The 15,280-nt window shown below is 38.6% G+C and overlaps 1 protein-coding gene across 3 annotated transcripts in view; it reads right to left on the reverse strand.

Annotated features, from left to right (window-relative positions):
- Nucleotides 1-491: 491 nt before the first annotated feature.
- Nucleotides 492-15,280, reverse strand: part of grb14 (growth factor receptor-bound protein 14) — a 32,229-nt gene continuing 17,440 nt past the window's right edge. For 2 of the 3 annotated variants that reach the window (XM_042425992.1, XM_042425994.1), the window contains 12 exons: nt 9,538-9,694; nt 7,825-7,946; nt 7,642-7,716; nt 7,357-7,494; nt 5,990-6,100; nt 5,750-5,845; nt 5,370-5,432; nt 3,480-3,596; nt 2,117-2,186; nt 1,938-2,025; nt 1,221-1,314; nt 492-836 (listed from right to left, as the gene is read on the reverse strand). In XM_042425992.1, the coding sequence (XP_042281926.1) occupies nt 690-836; nt 1,221-1,314; nt 1,938-2,025; nt 2,117-2,186; nt 3,480-3,596; nt 5,370-5,432; nt 5,750-5,845; nt 5,990-6,100; nt 7,357-7,494; nt 7,642-7,716; nt 7,825-7,946; nt 9,538-9,694 (1,278 nt within the window). In that variant the 3' untranslated portion in view covers nt 492-689. Of the gene's footprint in view, nt 874-1,220; nt 1,315-1,937; nt 2,026-2,116; nt 2,187-3,479; nt 3,597-5,369; nt 5,433-5,749; nt 5,846-5,989; nt 6,101-7,356; nt 7,495-7,641; nt 7,717-7,824; nt 7,947-9,537; nt 9,695-15,280 lie in introns of all 3 variants that reach the window. The other variant, XM_042425993.1, reaches the window with a different exon arrangement.

Consider the following 15,280-nt stretch of genomic DNA (forward strand, 5'->3'; position numbering starts at 1 on the left):
GGTTGCAATACATACATATACATACAGAACATGTTGTATATAAATTGTAGTAGAAATTCTTTTTTTAAGATAATTTTTGGGCAGTTTGGCCTTTAATGGATAATTGATAGTGAATAGGCAGACAGAAAACAAGAGGAGAAAGAGATGAGTATGACATACAGCGATATTGTGGTTATGTGGTATGTACTGTAACCATTCAGCTACTGGGGTGCCACCAGTACACATTCTATTCTATTGAGTGAAAACTCAAATACCAGCTGCTGTATGTTATGCGCCAAGAAAAGAAAAAAAAATTTCATAGGTGTCAAAATGTTGTTAGAATCACAAGCTGTTTAGAGTACACATTCAGCTTTACAATATACAGTACAACAAGAGAATGGATTTACTGCCACATATGGGAACATTACAAGGCTGAAGAATAATATCCACAGACAAAATAGCACATTATGTTCAGCACTCGAGTCACTTATTATACAGTATGTTGTCATTTCAGCTTTTGCTAAAAAAAAAAAAAAAAAAAGGACAGAACAGCCACCACATTATAAATGCGGATGTGTGGATGATTCAGCTAGCATGGCCGTTCACTTTTGCTGAGTATCTTTTTTTCTTCAAGGCACAAGAACACTGGGAGTGCTTGTCCAGAAACACCCTGGAGTTAAGGTGCGTGTGGGCCATCGAAGGTCTCTTGTTCACAGGGTGATCCGGGCACAGTAGTGTTTGAGTTTGCAGGGCAGCACCCCACGGTTTAGCTGGTAAAACTCCACCAACTGGATCAAGTCACTGAACCGCGTGTGACCGTCATCCGGACTGTAGAATAACTCCCCTTCATCATCCACCTACAGTGTAGTATGCACACATACACATGCAATCATCCTCACACAAAGGAATCACACACAAGAAATAGGTGACTTATTCAACATGAGGCTCATATTTTGAGGTACTTGTATAAAATGTATGGCAAAACAACACATTGGAGCTGTATGTCAAAATGGGGCTAGGTTAAGGGCAACTGAACTTGCTTGAAGATGTTCCACCTCTCATACAGTACAGTGACAGATTGGCAGAGAGTCCCAGTCAGTCAGAACTGAAGAAGCCTTTTGGATCAGAAGCGAAACGTCTTACAGAATCTAAAGCAAGTTCAGTTGCCCTTGACTTAGCCTTTCTGGATGTCTCATGACCTGGGTGACAGAGAATCTTCACAGACAGTGGATTGTACTCACGGGTAAGATTTGAAAGTGTTTGATCTTCTGCATGTGGCACATTGACAGTACGAACGTGTTAGGGTTGCTTTGGCTGTCTCTCAGAAGAAATACTCTGAAAGCAAAAAGGAAAACTTGTCACTGTTATTCTAAGCCCCCACTTCTGACCCATCTTAAAATATACAGTAGATAACAATCTAAACACATCATGCAACATTTACTAGTATTTAAAGAGCGACATAGAACAAACTGTCTCTTATAGTCCTGTCTAAAATGGACAACTAGAATATGTAGCCTTAGCTCCCCAGAGACTTGCTTCTGTTGACAGATGTGAACATGTAAAGATACGTTCAGGTGCTGTGATAATGCAATAAATAATGCTAATTAAATAATACAGTTGTAATTCCGTTTCTCATGTCTTCTGAACAGTCACTCTCTCCTAATGATTATATTTTGTAACTAACAACCATCTATTGCACTACTGTACAGTCTACTTGTTAAATACACATGATTTCTCTTGTGCAAGGAATTCCAATGTGACTGACATTCATTTTATTAAACAGGAAAGGAACCTTTTATCTACTACCATACTTGTCCTTTATAAAAGTGGTTACTGAAAAAAACCCTTCACTGTTCATGATCATGTACCAAATCCAGTTGTCAACTTAGTACCAACAAGCCAACAATTTCTTAAATGGCACAATGTAAACTAAAAAAAAAAAAAATGTAGCTGTTTACCCATCAACAAGACCGTGCTGAGTGATTAGACGCTGAGCCTCATCCCGAGACAGTTTGCCGTGGAACCAGGGCTGAGCCAAGTGAAGAGCTGAAACATGAAGAGAGACAATAGGCTACAAATGTTCTTTCTGTTGTGTACATACAGCAAATTGGAATAATATATTTAGTGTCTCACAAACCTATGCTTGACACTGAGCTTTGTGATGTGGAGGGGCTCCCATGTCCGCTCAGACGGTGGCAGCTTTTCCTCTGAAAAGGGGAGAAATGAGTTCCAGCAACGATACCAGTTGAAGTAATGTTAAAGGGGACCTATTATGCTTGTGAGCAAAAAGCACCGGCCTCAGACTGCTCTGAATGCTCGGTTTCCAACACTTTTTATACTTTCAGGCAAAGCTGACGTCGGCTTGTGATGGATTTCTTTTTATGGTCATCAGCTTCATGCACAGTGCACAAGTTCACTGCTCTGGTCCATTAATATTATGGCGTTTTCCCATTGTTCTGGGGGTAGTCATGTCAAGCCATGACTCGAGTCAAGCTGGCACACTGTGAGTGTTTTTCCATTACACAGCAGTGTAAAGTAAAATAAATAGTATACCTGTTGGAGGTGTGCAGGCTGTCTGCAGCTCTTCATCAGCATCATCATAACTATGGCTGTTTCTGCTTGTACTATTCCTCCCTGCATTATTTCTAACTGATCTGCTGAACAAAGAGCTCCAAATATCTCCATATTTTGTTGTGTCAACTGTTTTTTAGCGTCGCTAACAAAGCTCTGCTAATTAGGTGAGGAAAACGTTCAATTTCCTGTAAATTCTTCACAATAAAAGGTCTCCTGTTATTTAGTCATTTAAAAGCTTCTAATATAAAGTGACAAAAGCAGGAAATGTTGGGTTTTCATCAGCAGTAACTTAACACAGCTCTGATACATGCTGCCCCCTCAGCAGGCTTACAGAGAGCTGGCCAATCAGAACAGAGTGGGCTCATGCAGCTGAACTGTGGGGCTACATAAAGGGCCAGTATAAGATAAATAAGGAGTTTTTTGAACTGTGAATTATGCAAAGCTACTCTAGTGGAGTCCCAGAATAAAAATATTGAGCTGGAAATGAGCATAATAGGTCCCCTTTAATACAAAGTTAATTTATCCTGTTTCTCTCACCTTGTTATTCTAAAAAGGTAATATTTTGCTTACAACTGTTAACTTAATGAAGCTTTATTTTGTTGTGTTAACCCAATATATAGTTGACTATACTGTGTTTTGTGCAATGATATTACATAAATTCTTAACTCTTGTTACAATGGACATTAATACACATGACAAGGTTGTAAATTGTAAGAATACATGATTACATTTGAAAAATATTTGCCTAATTTACTTCAAGGTCGCCAAAGTGTCACAATACATGTTTACACTGGGTGAAACAACAGGAATATTGCTATTGTTAAATAAAACATTATTGGTTCTGAACCTATTTTTTTCCTTTTTAACAGTGTTGGGAATTTTCTCTGTTATTTCCCAGTTTTTTTTGAGCGAAACCTCTGACTTACCCTCCATGACAGGCCTTCCTCTACAGCCACAGACAGTGCCTCAGATGGGTTTTCGATCACCCGGCTCTTTTGCCCAGAGAAATCCATGGCTACTAGTGAGTTCTCTGAAATGCTTCTCTGAAATGGCACAATTTTAATACATTGAAATGTTATTTTGGATTGAGTGTATGGATTTATGTTTGTTTAAATTATTCCTTGATTTTTGCTTCATCTTTTCATAAAACTTCATTACATTTATAATGATAGAACAACCAAAATATGTATTTGACTCCACAAAATGCCAAAAGGTTTTTCCTTTTTAGTTAAATTCCCTTTGTACACTGTTGAAAGAAAGTAGACTGACTTAAGCTGTCTTGTGGTATTGTATTGCCATCTAGTGTCTGAGTAATGTGACTCCATTTTCATCATTTCTAGATGATTCCAGACAGAATACTCCCATGAAAAGGGATTAGAGTGGCTTTGAAAAGAATGACACATGGGCACATTTCAGTGCTTTAAGCTGCCATGTAGTGAGTGACTCTAAATAACTGCACACACAAGAAAATTCTTCTTATCAGGATTACCAAGAGACTTTTAAATCACCACATTTGTTCCTCTACCACCTACTAAGCTTACAATTGCAAGTGGTTGAAACAAAGTAAGCAGTGTTTACTTTAAGGATAGAGACATTCCTGTCCCACTTATCCACTCTGCACCAATTAAATGTGTTACTTAACCTTGTATTTGAATTCAGGTTTTATTTACTTTTCAGAACGATCACATGGAGCAGTATCATCAAGATAGTATGTTCAGCTAAAACAGTCAAGTAGACCGCAGAAGACTCAGCAGCCTAACCCTGCATTTGCACATTCGTGTGCTCTCCTATCTTTCTGGCTAATCCTTTTGGCAAGGCTGTTGGTCACATATGACCCTCTGACAGCAGAGAAGAGGTGATGAGTTGTTAAATCTGAGAGCAGCTGATCATTGTATTTTTAGAAAGCAGAGCGTTCATGAACATGTCCAAAACCCATAAATAGATTGTGTTCACTGCCACAAAAATACTCCCAGTAAAGCCTGAAGCTATTCTGGGGCAGTAAACTTACATTAACACACTGAAGGTGCCTCATTTGTCCTATGCAATTATATTACTACACTGTGTGAGCTTCAGCATATTTTAAAGACATAAAAAAATTGTCTTTAAAGCTGTATTAATTGATTTTTTTGCTCACTTGCAGCAGCTGAACAAGCTGAAAACACAACATTGATTATCACCTTATAAAGTTGTAATGGTGAACATGTTAGCAAACAGTTGCTTATTTACACATCCAGCAGATACAGAACAACATTGCCAATAATTTGGAAGTGTGTTTCTGGCCCCCCAAGCCCAATATTCATTCTCTTTAAGCTCTGTTATGTTGTTCACCAAAACATCTGGCCCTTTAGCTTTGTAGATGATCCACTATTCAGTCAGTTTAATTATATATCAAGATAAGCCCCTTGAGATTTACATTCTCTTTTTTATGGAGGGTCTCAAATGTTCACCTGTTAGTGGCTAACTTTGTTTGCTATTTATTGCTGGGAACATATGGTACAGTGAGTTTATCACACAGTAGTGCTTGAAAACAGCTGCCTGCTGCGACTAAAACAAGGGTGACGCGGGTGGATTTTTTGGGCTGGAAAACCAAAACAATGAGCTATGCTAAAAGAGGCTAAAAGGCTCCATACAGCTGAAGGCTGTGAACTGCAAAGTTGTGTGGTATTGTGGGTGTCACTATGTTATGTTAAAGCAATTTGATCCCATTTTAATCTAAAAATATTGACAAGTGCAGCTTAAAAAAAGACATTTTAAAGTCTTGATGAAACCATTTAAGTTTCAAGAGAATCACAAGATATATAAGAGCTTCGACTTACCATTGGTGAAGCTTTTTGTTTCTGGTGTGGCTGAATGAAGTTCTGGTACAGTTGCATCCCATACTGAAACACAGAAAAATTCCCAGATTTTGAATTGTAATCCCTAATATTTAATACAGAGTAGATACCAATAAATTACAGTCTGTTGTGTGGTACTGTACATTATTTATAGACTAGCAGCGGAATGACTAATGCTCTAAACTGTATCCAGCAGATATCCAGACAATGAACACATGCTGCTTCTATCAAGAGTGGGAGCACTAATCCAGCATCACTCAATAGTTTCCCTTGACCTCCTCACAAAGCTAAATCTGATTCTAGCACTGACTCAGCATTCCTCCTCTTAGACATCACCCGGAGTTAGTGATCAGCAAGCCAACCTTTAACAAGCGCATGGCCGTGATCCAGCATGTCCTGGTCTGCTCATCATCGGCACAAAGCAGCTTCAAGTCCCGGGCAGAACTACACTTCGTGGACTGGAGAAAGATGTTAGAAGGAGACAAAAGAGTGCAACATGCCGAGAATCAATACTCTGCTTTTGCTCCTTTTATATAGTTTTGGCATTTCTCTGTTTTATGGCAACAATCCTTGTTACAGTTCTTGAAAGAAAGCAATAGTACCTTGACACAGAAGCCAAAATCTGTAGGTGCTCCATGTAGTTTTTTGGCTGCAAAAACTGTGTAGACATTGCTGTCACTAAAGTCGGCAATGAACTGGAGATGCCTTGGTTCCTGTAAAACAGAAAGAGGTCATAATAAAACAAAAGTACAGTATAGATATGAACTTTCAGGCAACATCAAATGAAGGAGTTGGGTTTTAACTATTCATCTCTACATGCCTGCAAATTCAGTTTCAAATTCATGTGAGGGATGGAGACACATGCAAGTCCTGCATATTTTATGTGTTTCAGCATCTGTCTTGCTCCTTCAATTATGTCATCATAAATGTGAAGAACACAAAAAGAACAAAATAATGCCCAGGACAGTCATTTACTTTTAGAAATGAACATGACATGCTTTTATAGGAAAACTAAAACCTAAAAAAAAAAGTGGATAAATACCACCAGTATTTGAATTAAACCATGATCTGATCTGAATCAGATCTGCTGGGTAGAATAAACAAAAAGTTCATTCGAGACAGAGATGGAGCCTATTACACTTAAACAATACCTATTTATTCATAAATAACGCTTATCAGTCCTTCTGGGTGTGGTAAACATATAAATGTGATGAAAGTGATAAGGATACATTTAGACAAATTGATAAGGGTTATATTGAGACAGTATCAACAGTCACTGTGCCAAAGATAAATTTCCAGAGAAAAAGAAGCACAAAGACTACCATTGTTCGGCTTTCATGTGACAGCTTCGTTCCCACTTCCTTATTTAAAGTAATGCCACAGCTGTTGGTGTCTGTGCTGACTGACTAGATATGTGTCTGACCAAGAACACATATGAATGGTAAACCAACTAGAGTAAAAGTGGGCACCAAACCAAATCCTGGCTGTACTCGACAACAAAAGGTCTTCTGTTGTAGGAAATGAAAGCAGTTGAGAAGTGGTTGTGTTGGCATGGCTGACGCCTAAGTATAAGCTTCACTTGTCAGCAGCATTCAGAGTACTGTTTCTGCATGGCTGCCATGCCAGCTGACCTTAGGAAAATCAAGCTCAACCTGTTCCACTGCCCTCTCGCAACATCAGAGAGATTTATACAGTGCAGAGGATGGACAGGTGATCCCATAGTGTACAAATAGAGGACTAGGATGCATCTTCATGGATTAGTTCAAGAATTTTTATTTTCCAATTGGCACTTAAGTTTTTAGTACTTTTATAGTTAGAGATGTTTACTATGACTATTTGCACTTGAAGTAAGGGAAAAAAACATGGCAAGACCAATATAATGCAATAACAGAATGCAAAAAAAAATACCTACAGTATGCAGTTTTCTGTTTTTTATATTGCTTTTGATTCTCCTAAAATGTATACTGACCTTGGAAGTTCCTTTATTGGAGAAATAAAGCCCTGACCTCCGCAAGACAAAATAGAACTTCTTCCATGACTTCCTGCTTTGCTCTTTGGCATGGAGGTGTCCATGGATCTCTGGACAAGTGCTGGAGTTGAGAAAGGTCTGTGTTGGGTAGAGAAATATTTGTCCATAGATGGGTGTGTACAGTAGATATCAAGTTAACACTCCAACACTGTGACAGAGGCTGAGAACCTCACAACTGCCACTCAAGAACAAAGAGAGTGCACTGTAAACATAAGAACTTGATACCTGTATAAGCTGAGAGTGATCCACCATGCCGTTGGTTTCACTGGATATGGAGACCATGTGATCAGGGAAAAAGTCCTGCCATTTTGAAAGCAACATCAGTTATTACCGCACTCTATACTGTAAAACTTATACACAGTGAAATAAATACAGGTGGGATGGTTAAAACGGATTTCACAGACTCACCAGGGGTTTCCTGAAGAACTCATATTTAGCATAATTCTTCCTAAAATACAGCCGGCTGTCCGTGTCCATCCCCCAACCTGACAGCACCTCCATAACGGACTCATGGTCTTCAATGGTTCTCTCTAGTAACAGCAGGAGGGAACAAAATGAATGAAAATTCAACCTTGGCTTTTCACAGCTCTACAGGGAAAAGATAGAGAGCAGAAAGAATCTGCTGGAACGCCACACCAAAGTTGCAGAAATTACAATACATTAATCTCTGCAAAAGATTTTCAGGTGAAGTGTTACATTGCTTTACTTCAAGCAAGGCAGGCAGATTGATTATTAACCTTATTTGATTATTAACCTCATATCAATGTGTAACCTCTGAATGACAGCATGGCTCTCAAGTCAAGCAGTATAATGTAAACATTAATTATTTCCTAGAACTTAAAATGATTGTTGAATTAATAGAAAACTTTTTTTTTTGTTCAGACAGCCGTGTCAAGCAGTGTTGAACAATAAAATATGAACTACCACCAATAACAGAACAAAGAAGTCACCAGATAACAAGCAACTAAGTCATGATTGAATGACTGACATTGACACAGAGTTCCTGCCTTGTTAAGGAATTATGATCTGATCTGAGGATTGTGCCAAAAAAAGCAGCCCATGGCCGAAATACTATGAAAATATCCACAATCTCTGTTTTTTCTGAATTAAGAAAAAGAGCCTTGAGTTTTGAGACATTCTAAACTAATTCAGTGGATTCTTAATGAGTTATGTTGGCTCAGGGGAACTTTTTATGTTTATTTGAAAACATAAAACAACAAATATCAAGATATACGCTTTTCACTAGACAGCAATGATATGTAGCTTTGATTTTAAAAAATAAAACACTGACTGTAACAGACCAGATGGATGAACTATGTAATGTGTACAATAGTGTGAAAATTCTGCTGAGAAATCTTTTTTTTGCAATCACATTTTCACATTGACTTACCCATATGTGCCTGTAATGTCCCTTTAATTTAAAAATATTACTGTCACTGTATATGTTAATATACAGTGCTAACATCCATGTTTACAACTGTTATTTCATTGCTGTTTCTGTAATAAAATGGAAGCCCCTCAGTTAAGATTGGAGGATGCTTTCAAAGTCATATATTAGTCAGGTAATGCTGTTGAGAGAATCAGACCACACATCAACCTCTTGCATTCAACAACAACAGCCATGCACACAATTCTTTACACCATGTGATAATAAATTGGCTTTGGATTCAACAGCACACAGAGGACAGAACTCCTACCACCACTCCTCCCGTCAAACCAAGCAAACCTCGCCCGTTGGACTAACATTACCATCACATGATTAATACCAGCACTTACTGTAAATATGTCAAAATCAAGGAGGTATTTGTTTGATGCACAAATTTAGGCCAACAATCTTTAACGTTAACTAAACTGTTCAGGTTAAGCCACAATTTGATTTTTAGATTGGAGTCAAACCATTAAAGAAAACTTACTAACTAAAGAACTAAAGGTTCATTGAAAGATTATTGCTAACACTGATTGAGACAACAAAATAATGACCTTTTGATTAAATACAACATAATTTTGAGATTTGATTAGGATATTGATTATGTTGTTATTGAGGTTTTTACATTCTCATCTCAATGCAACTGCTAGAATTTGCACAAAAAGATGCCAATTTTGCATGAAACAAAAGCTTACCTATTCCCAGATGGGAGAGGTGCTCAAAAAGAGTCCAGCTGTGGTCATCAATGTAGTGGTTCTTCAAGACAAACAGCTGGCATATGTCTCGGGCAGTGATGTCACTGGGAACCTCCACTGCTCTGCTGGTGTTATCTTCATTATAAACTTTGATTACCTGCAACAGAAGCATCGAATTAACAACCGTTCAACCATTCAGCAGGATTGGATACTTCTTTTTTACCTTAAAGCAGTACTTGAAAGCAGAGTGCTGTTTTTGGTTTGAAGAAGAGCAATGAGCAGTAGTTAAGTGTGGAAAAGTATCTGACAAATTAATCAGTTTAAACCACATACTGTAAGGCAGTAGTTGCAGAAGTGGATTGCAACTAAATATTCAGAGAATCGAAGTTGATGAAAGCCCTACAAAGTAGAGAACAATGTACACATCATGTTCCAGGATGTAAAGACTTGAGCTTCTGAAGGAAACAGTGCAGTAATCTTGCAACACCACATTGAGACATCAAACACTTAAATTAATCCATCTGAAAGTAGAACTTACCCCCCTGTTTGGAGCCACGCAGAGTTCTGAGTTTGGGCAAGGTCTGTAACCTATATATGGCTGACTACACAGCATTGCAAAAAAGGGCTTTTGTGAAAAACATAAAAACACGTATCAGACAGTACAGCGAGTGTCAGCTGGGAAGCAGAGAGTCTCCCTCTCTTTCTCTCTCTTGCTCTGTGCTGCAGTGGCGCTGAAAGGAGGTAATTAGACAAAACTGCCTCTTAACACACAGCTTTCCTGATTCCACACATATCTGTGTCACTGGGGCTCGATACCAAATCACCTGCAAAGTTTCTCCACCACTGAAAGTCAAGAAGCCGGAGATCAATCTGCTCATTCACTAGGGGGTGGAGAGTGAGAGAGGCACACAAGGCTCCAACCCCCTCTCTATTCACATTCACACACCCACAGCAAGCAGAGCTACCAGCATAATGCCCTGTAAGAGCCCAGAGAGCAATTACAAAGGTGCTAGTTAAATGTAATGCTAGTTGGGTCAACTAAGTCTAAAGTTGACAGAGGCGGGTGCAGAGATAGGGGGGGCAGGGAGAGGGGCACAGTAAAGACCAAATAGCTGTCTCTTTTCTCTCAGTGAGTTCTATTTGTAGTTTAAAGCCAGGCAGGACGAGCCTGACTTCTTTTGTGGACAGAAAGGAGGTCAGAGCTCTCCAACAGAGCTGGGGTTTGTGCCCTCAAGGAGCCATCAGCAAATGGGAGCCTCCAGCAATGACATCACCTCTCAGTATAAACCGCTTAGTGTTTAATCAGTTCCTTAAAAGACAAATATCTTTGTTTGTAGTTGCCTAACAAAGATGAAGACCTGTATTAAACAGATTACTCAAGCAGCTACTGTTAGGTGTTGAACACACTGCATTATAACACTGCATGCTCATTGAACCAAATGAGTGACATTTGATTTCAACATAAACAGAGAACTTGACACAACAGTGCAAAAATAATTTTCTTTTAAAAAAAACAAACCGACATGTTTTAAAAAAAAGCTGTGTATATGATATGTATTCACTGCACTGCTGGTGATAACTGCATCAAGTCTGGATTCCAGTTGAGTTGCTGTAAAGAAGTGGCTTCCTATGAATTGGCCAAATCAAATCATTTGGGCATCACATTCCACCAGGAACAGGGTAGCACAAGGAAATTTTTTTATGTTTGCATTACTTTGCACAAACAAACTGAAGATATTAGAGTTAGTTTTGTGCATTTTTTAGTTGGGATGAAGACAGACAATCAATTCCCCTTTGTAGATGACTTTTTTTAAAAAATTCAGATCATAGCCTTAAAACTGCACTGCTTCCAACAGCCTGACTCTCTTATTAGAAAAAGAGTCAGGAAGACTATGAAATGTTAAACAGATGATTTTATGTTATTAATTGGGTTACTACATATGATGTTCTGTAAAGAAGGAACTACTGTGTTCCATGGTTGAGATGGCAGACAATGTGCATACAGATGTTTGATGAAGTGCTTCACCAGTCGCAGAATCATGACAGAGTGACAAAGAAAAGAAAATCACATGGAGGCATGTACTGTAGGTTCTATGGCCTGATGGCACCAGTAAAACACACCATCCCAGCGTCATTCTGTAGAGGTTATATCACTGCAGCACAACTGTAGCATTTCATTTCCTGGGAAAATGTTGGCTTAAACAGTCGGATTTAAGTTGTGTTTGTGCAAATTTAGAAAAATAATTAAGAGAGATGGAGAAAGGGAGAGTCGTGACGGAGTGAGTGAAGAGCATTAGAGGTGTCCTGATGTGACACAATATCTATGCCATATTTTGGGAAGTGCTTTATCACCAAGATACCACTGTTGGAGAGGGTGGACTATCGTCAGAGCCACAAAAGCAGACCAGTGTCCCCTGTATGTAAGTGCTGTCTCCATGGTTACTGTGATAGTATTATTTTTTAATTCATTTACATAATTATCCCCAATTATTTGATGTCAAATAGTGGGTGTTTGGCCCAAGGCATCAAAATTGTGGTCGCATGGTTTGCGACCAAAAGCTATTTAGAAGTAAGGCACAGCACCAAGAAAAATGAATTCTATTTTGCAGGTTGTTTTAGATTCACTAATTAACTTAGCTGATCTCTGAGTCATGCAGAAATGCACCAGATGTTGTTTCCAAACATAATATCCAAATAAAATTACATGCAAGTTGTCCAAGATTTTCCATTTGATGTAATAGCGCAGTCATGTAAAATGCAACTTTATGTTTAAATTATATGTAGATTCTGTAAAATCTTCTGCAAAATGTCAGCATCTTGTTGACCTCTATCACTCAAGTTACATTTCAGGGAGACACCACATAAGAAACTTTAAAAGCAGCAAACTTTCACTTATCAACTGAGAAATATACAGTAAATACTGTTGATAATGTCAACAGATGGCTCTAATAATCATTATTGCAGGAAATCAAAATTAACTACTTACGAATTACTGTATCATTATGCATCATTTTCACTGCAGATTAATTGACAGCACTGAGTGGATATTACTGTTAATCATTGTTGAAGTGTTTCTAATGAATGACCATGCAAGGTAACATGCTGTGTAAACTGATGATGTCGTTATCTGTGAACACAGAGCTGCATTCATCAGCAAGTCGCCCTGATCCAAATGTACACATGCTTTCACCTGAAAAGCATTCATGTCTGCCCACCTCATGTCAGTCAAGTATACCTTTTATGTTGTACTGTGCAAAAATAAATGAATGTTACCTGGAGACTTACTTTTCTATTCCATTACTGTCCCTCACTTAAAAGAGCAAAATAGCAAATTGGCTTCAGCTGTTCAACTAAAAATATGAGTTGTTTTGGAACTGCAAAAAGTCTTGTGCAACAAAATGAGATGCTTCTCTTGAAAAATGTGGCCACTACATCATCAGAGTAGATGGTACAATTAAGTTAACCTCACTGGAGAATATTGGACAACAATTTTCTCAAAAGTGCATCTTTACACGCTGTAGATGCACAAGGGAATGTGAGTGCAGTTTGATGTTTTTCTACCAGAATGAATGGGATTAATCTACACAAACCTGCAGGCTTGTGACCTGCTGGGGGGTGATGTTCAACAGATGTACAAGTGTATTCTGACTCTGCAGGTACACTAGGCCTACGCCACCTACTGATATTTGTTATTTAACATGAAACATAAACAAATAAGATAAGAACCTCTTAAATTTGTTTACACCATGACCACTGAGAATTCTTCATTCTGACTGGCTGGAAGGTGTGGATTAACTTTTAGTAATCTGACAGCATAACCAGATACCTACAGTATGATGTGGGTGTTTGTTTACTGTTCTAAATTATAGCACTAGTATTAATTTCTAAGTAAGGAAAGCAACATGGAGGCTTAGCTAAAGAGCTTGGAGCTTGTGTTATTAGTGTCACCAAAATCAACAACAAAAAAATAGAGAGTTGACTTCTAAGTGAGAACCACTCGTTTCAAATGTGTTTGATATTTGCATGAATCTGAATGTTCATATCACAGAGGCCTTTTCAAGTAAAGTTAGCTGCAGTGTAGCTGGTAGCCTGTGGGTCTGAGGGAGAGATGCAGGGGAGACGAGAGAGGACATGTGACCAAAACCACACAAAAAATAACAAGATTAGAGAGAGAGAGAGAGAGAGAGAGGAGAGACAGCAGTAGAAAGCCAACATGTTTGTGTGTGTGTCTGTGACAGAGGGAGGGGAGAGAGGCGGCCTTGTGTGTGTATGTGAGCGAGAGAGAGAGAGAGAGAGAGAGAGAGAGAGAGAGAGAGAGAGAGAGAGAGAGAGAGAGAGAGAGAGAGAGAGAGAGAGAGAGAGAGAGAGAGAGAGAGAGAGAGAGAGAGAGAGAGAGAGAGAGAGAGAGACTTGTCCAGCCTTGTGAACACCTTCCTGTTTAGCTAAATGTTACCTAGCAACGCAAACAACATTTTGACATGTCTCACTAGGAAAAGCATAAATGTAAATAATAAAATGAATGATGGCTGAATGTCATTTAGCTGCTTCAGTTTCAGGGTCCTGATTTGCTGAGACACTTGAGTAGAGCAGAGCCATCGTTAATGTTATTAGTAACACTTGTGTTTTTCCAACTATAACAAGTCAAAATGTCCACTGTAAAAAAGGCTTATTCTAAAGGTTCAGGAACTATATTTTAATGCCGTTTAAAACAGAAAAGTGAGATCAAAATTAGTTGTATGGGTAAATGAACTAATTATATTCTAATTTGAATGCATATGGCTGCTTCATCCATTACAGCCATGTAAAACTTGTCGGGTATTATCTCTTACATATTACAGAATTGAAACCAAGATATACTGTATACTGACTGAGTGACATTTTATTGTTGGAAAATAAACTTGTCAGTGCCCTCTGATGGACAAACTATGAAATGTTTCTAATTTATCGTAATCTTATCTTGGGCATTTTGTGTTACATCAGCCAGCAGATATACTGATACTGATATGTGATAAGCTGTATTGGCCAATAATATCTGAACACCAACTGCAAGCCACATTCAACACTGAGCTGTATCACAGAGATGACATCCACAGAACATAATGTGCTGTCTTACGAAGGCCTTTCAATGAAAAGCCAAAAAAACCCGTCAGGACAAGGCAGAGTAAATCCAGACATTGAGCATGCACTAAATATAGTCTTGTTGAGCACAGACTCTATTAGACCTTATCTCAAGGACAGGACGGTGTGAGCCATTTTGCCAATTAGACTACTCTGGTTTAACCTTGAACTGCACTCCCACAGCTGCAGCTCTATCACTGAGTGATGGTAAAGAAGGAGGTGGCCTCCAGCTTTGTCTATCTCAGAAACTGTTGAGAAACGTCCTCCAAGCTCCTCATGCTATTTACACCTTAACAGTTGCACTTCTTAACTGCATTATTGGTGGGTTACAGCTGTTGGCTCCCAAACATTAACCATGTTACTAGTGCTCTGAGTGCAGAAACAGAACTGGACCACTTCAAAATACAAAGTACTTTCCATAAAACCATTTGCTTTACAAGCATTCAGTGTGCACCAAGGAGGAGATGAATTACAATGGCAGACAAATGTTATCAAGCTATGCTGATAAGCATGCTGGGAAGCTGGTTGCTACTTTAGACAGTAAAAAATATTACTGAGCTGATAGGGGGTCACTAGTTCAAACATGTAAAAATTATTGGCCTATTATTTATTCTTTTTTGTTGGT

Source organism: Thunnus maccoyii, chromosome 11 (genome assembly GCF_910596095.1).
Source record: "Thunnus maccoyii chromosome 11, fThuMac1.1, whole genome shotgun sequence".
NCBI lineage: Eukaryota > Metazoa > Chordata > Actinopteri > Scombriformes > Scombridae > Thunnus > Thunnus maccoyii.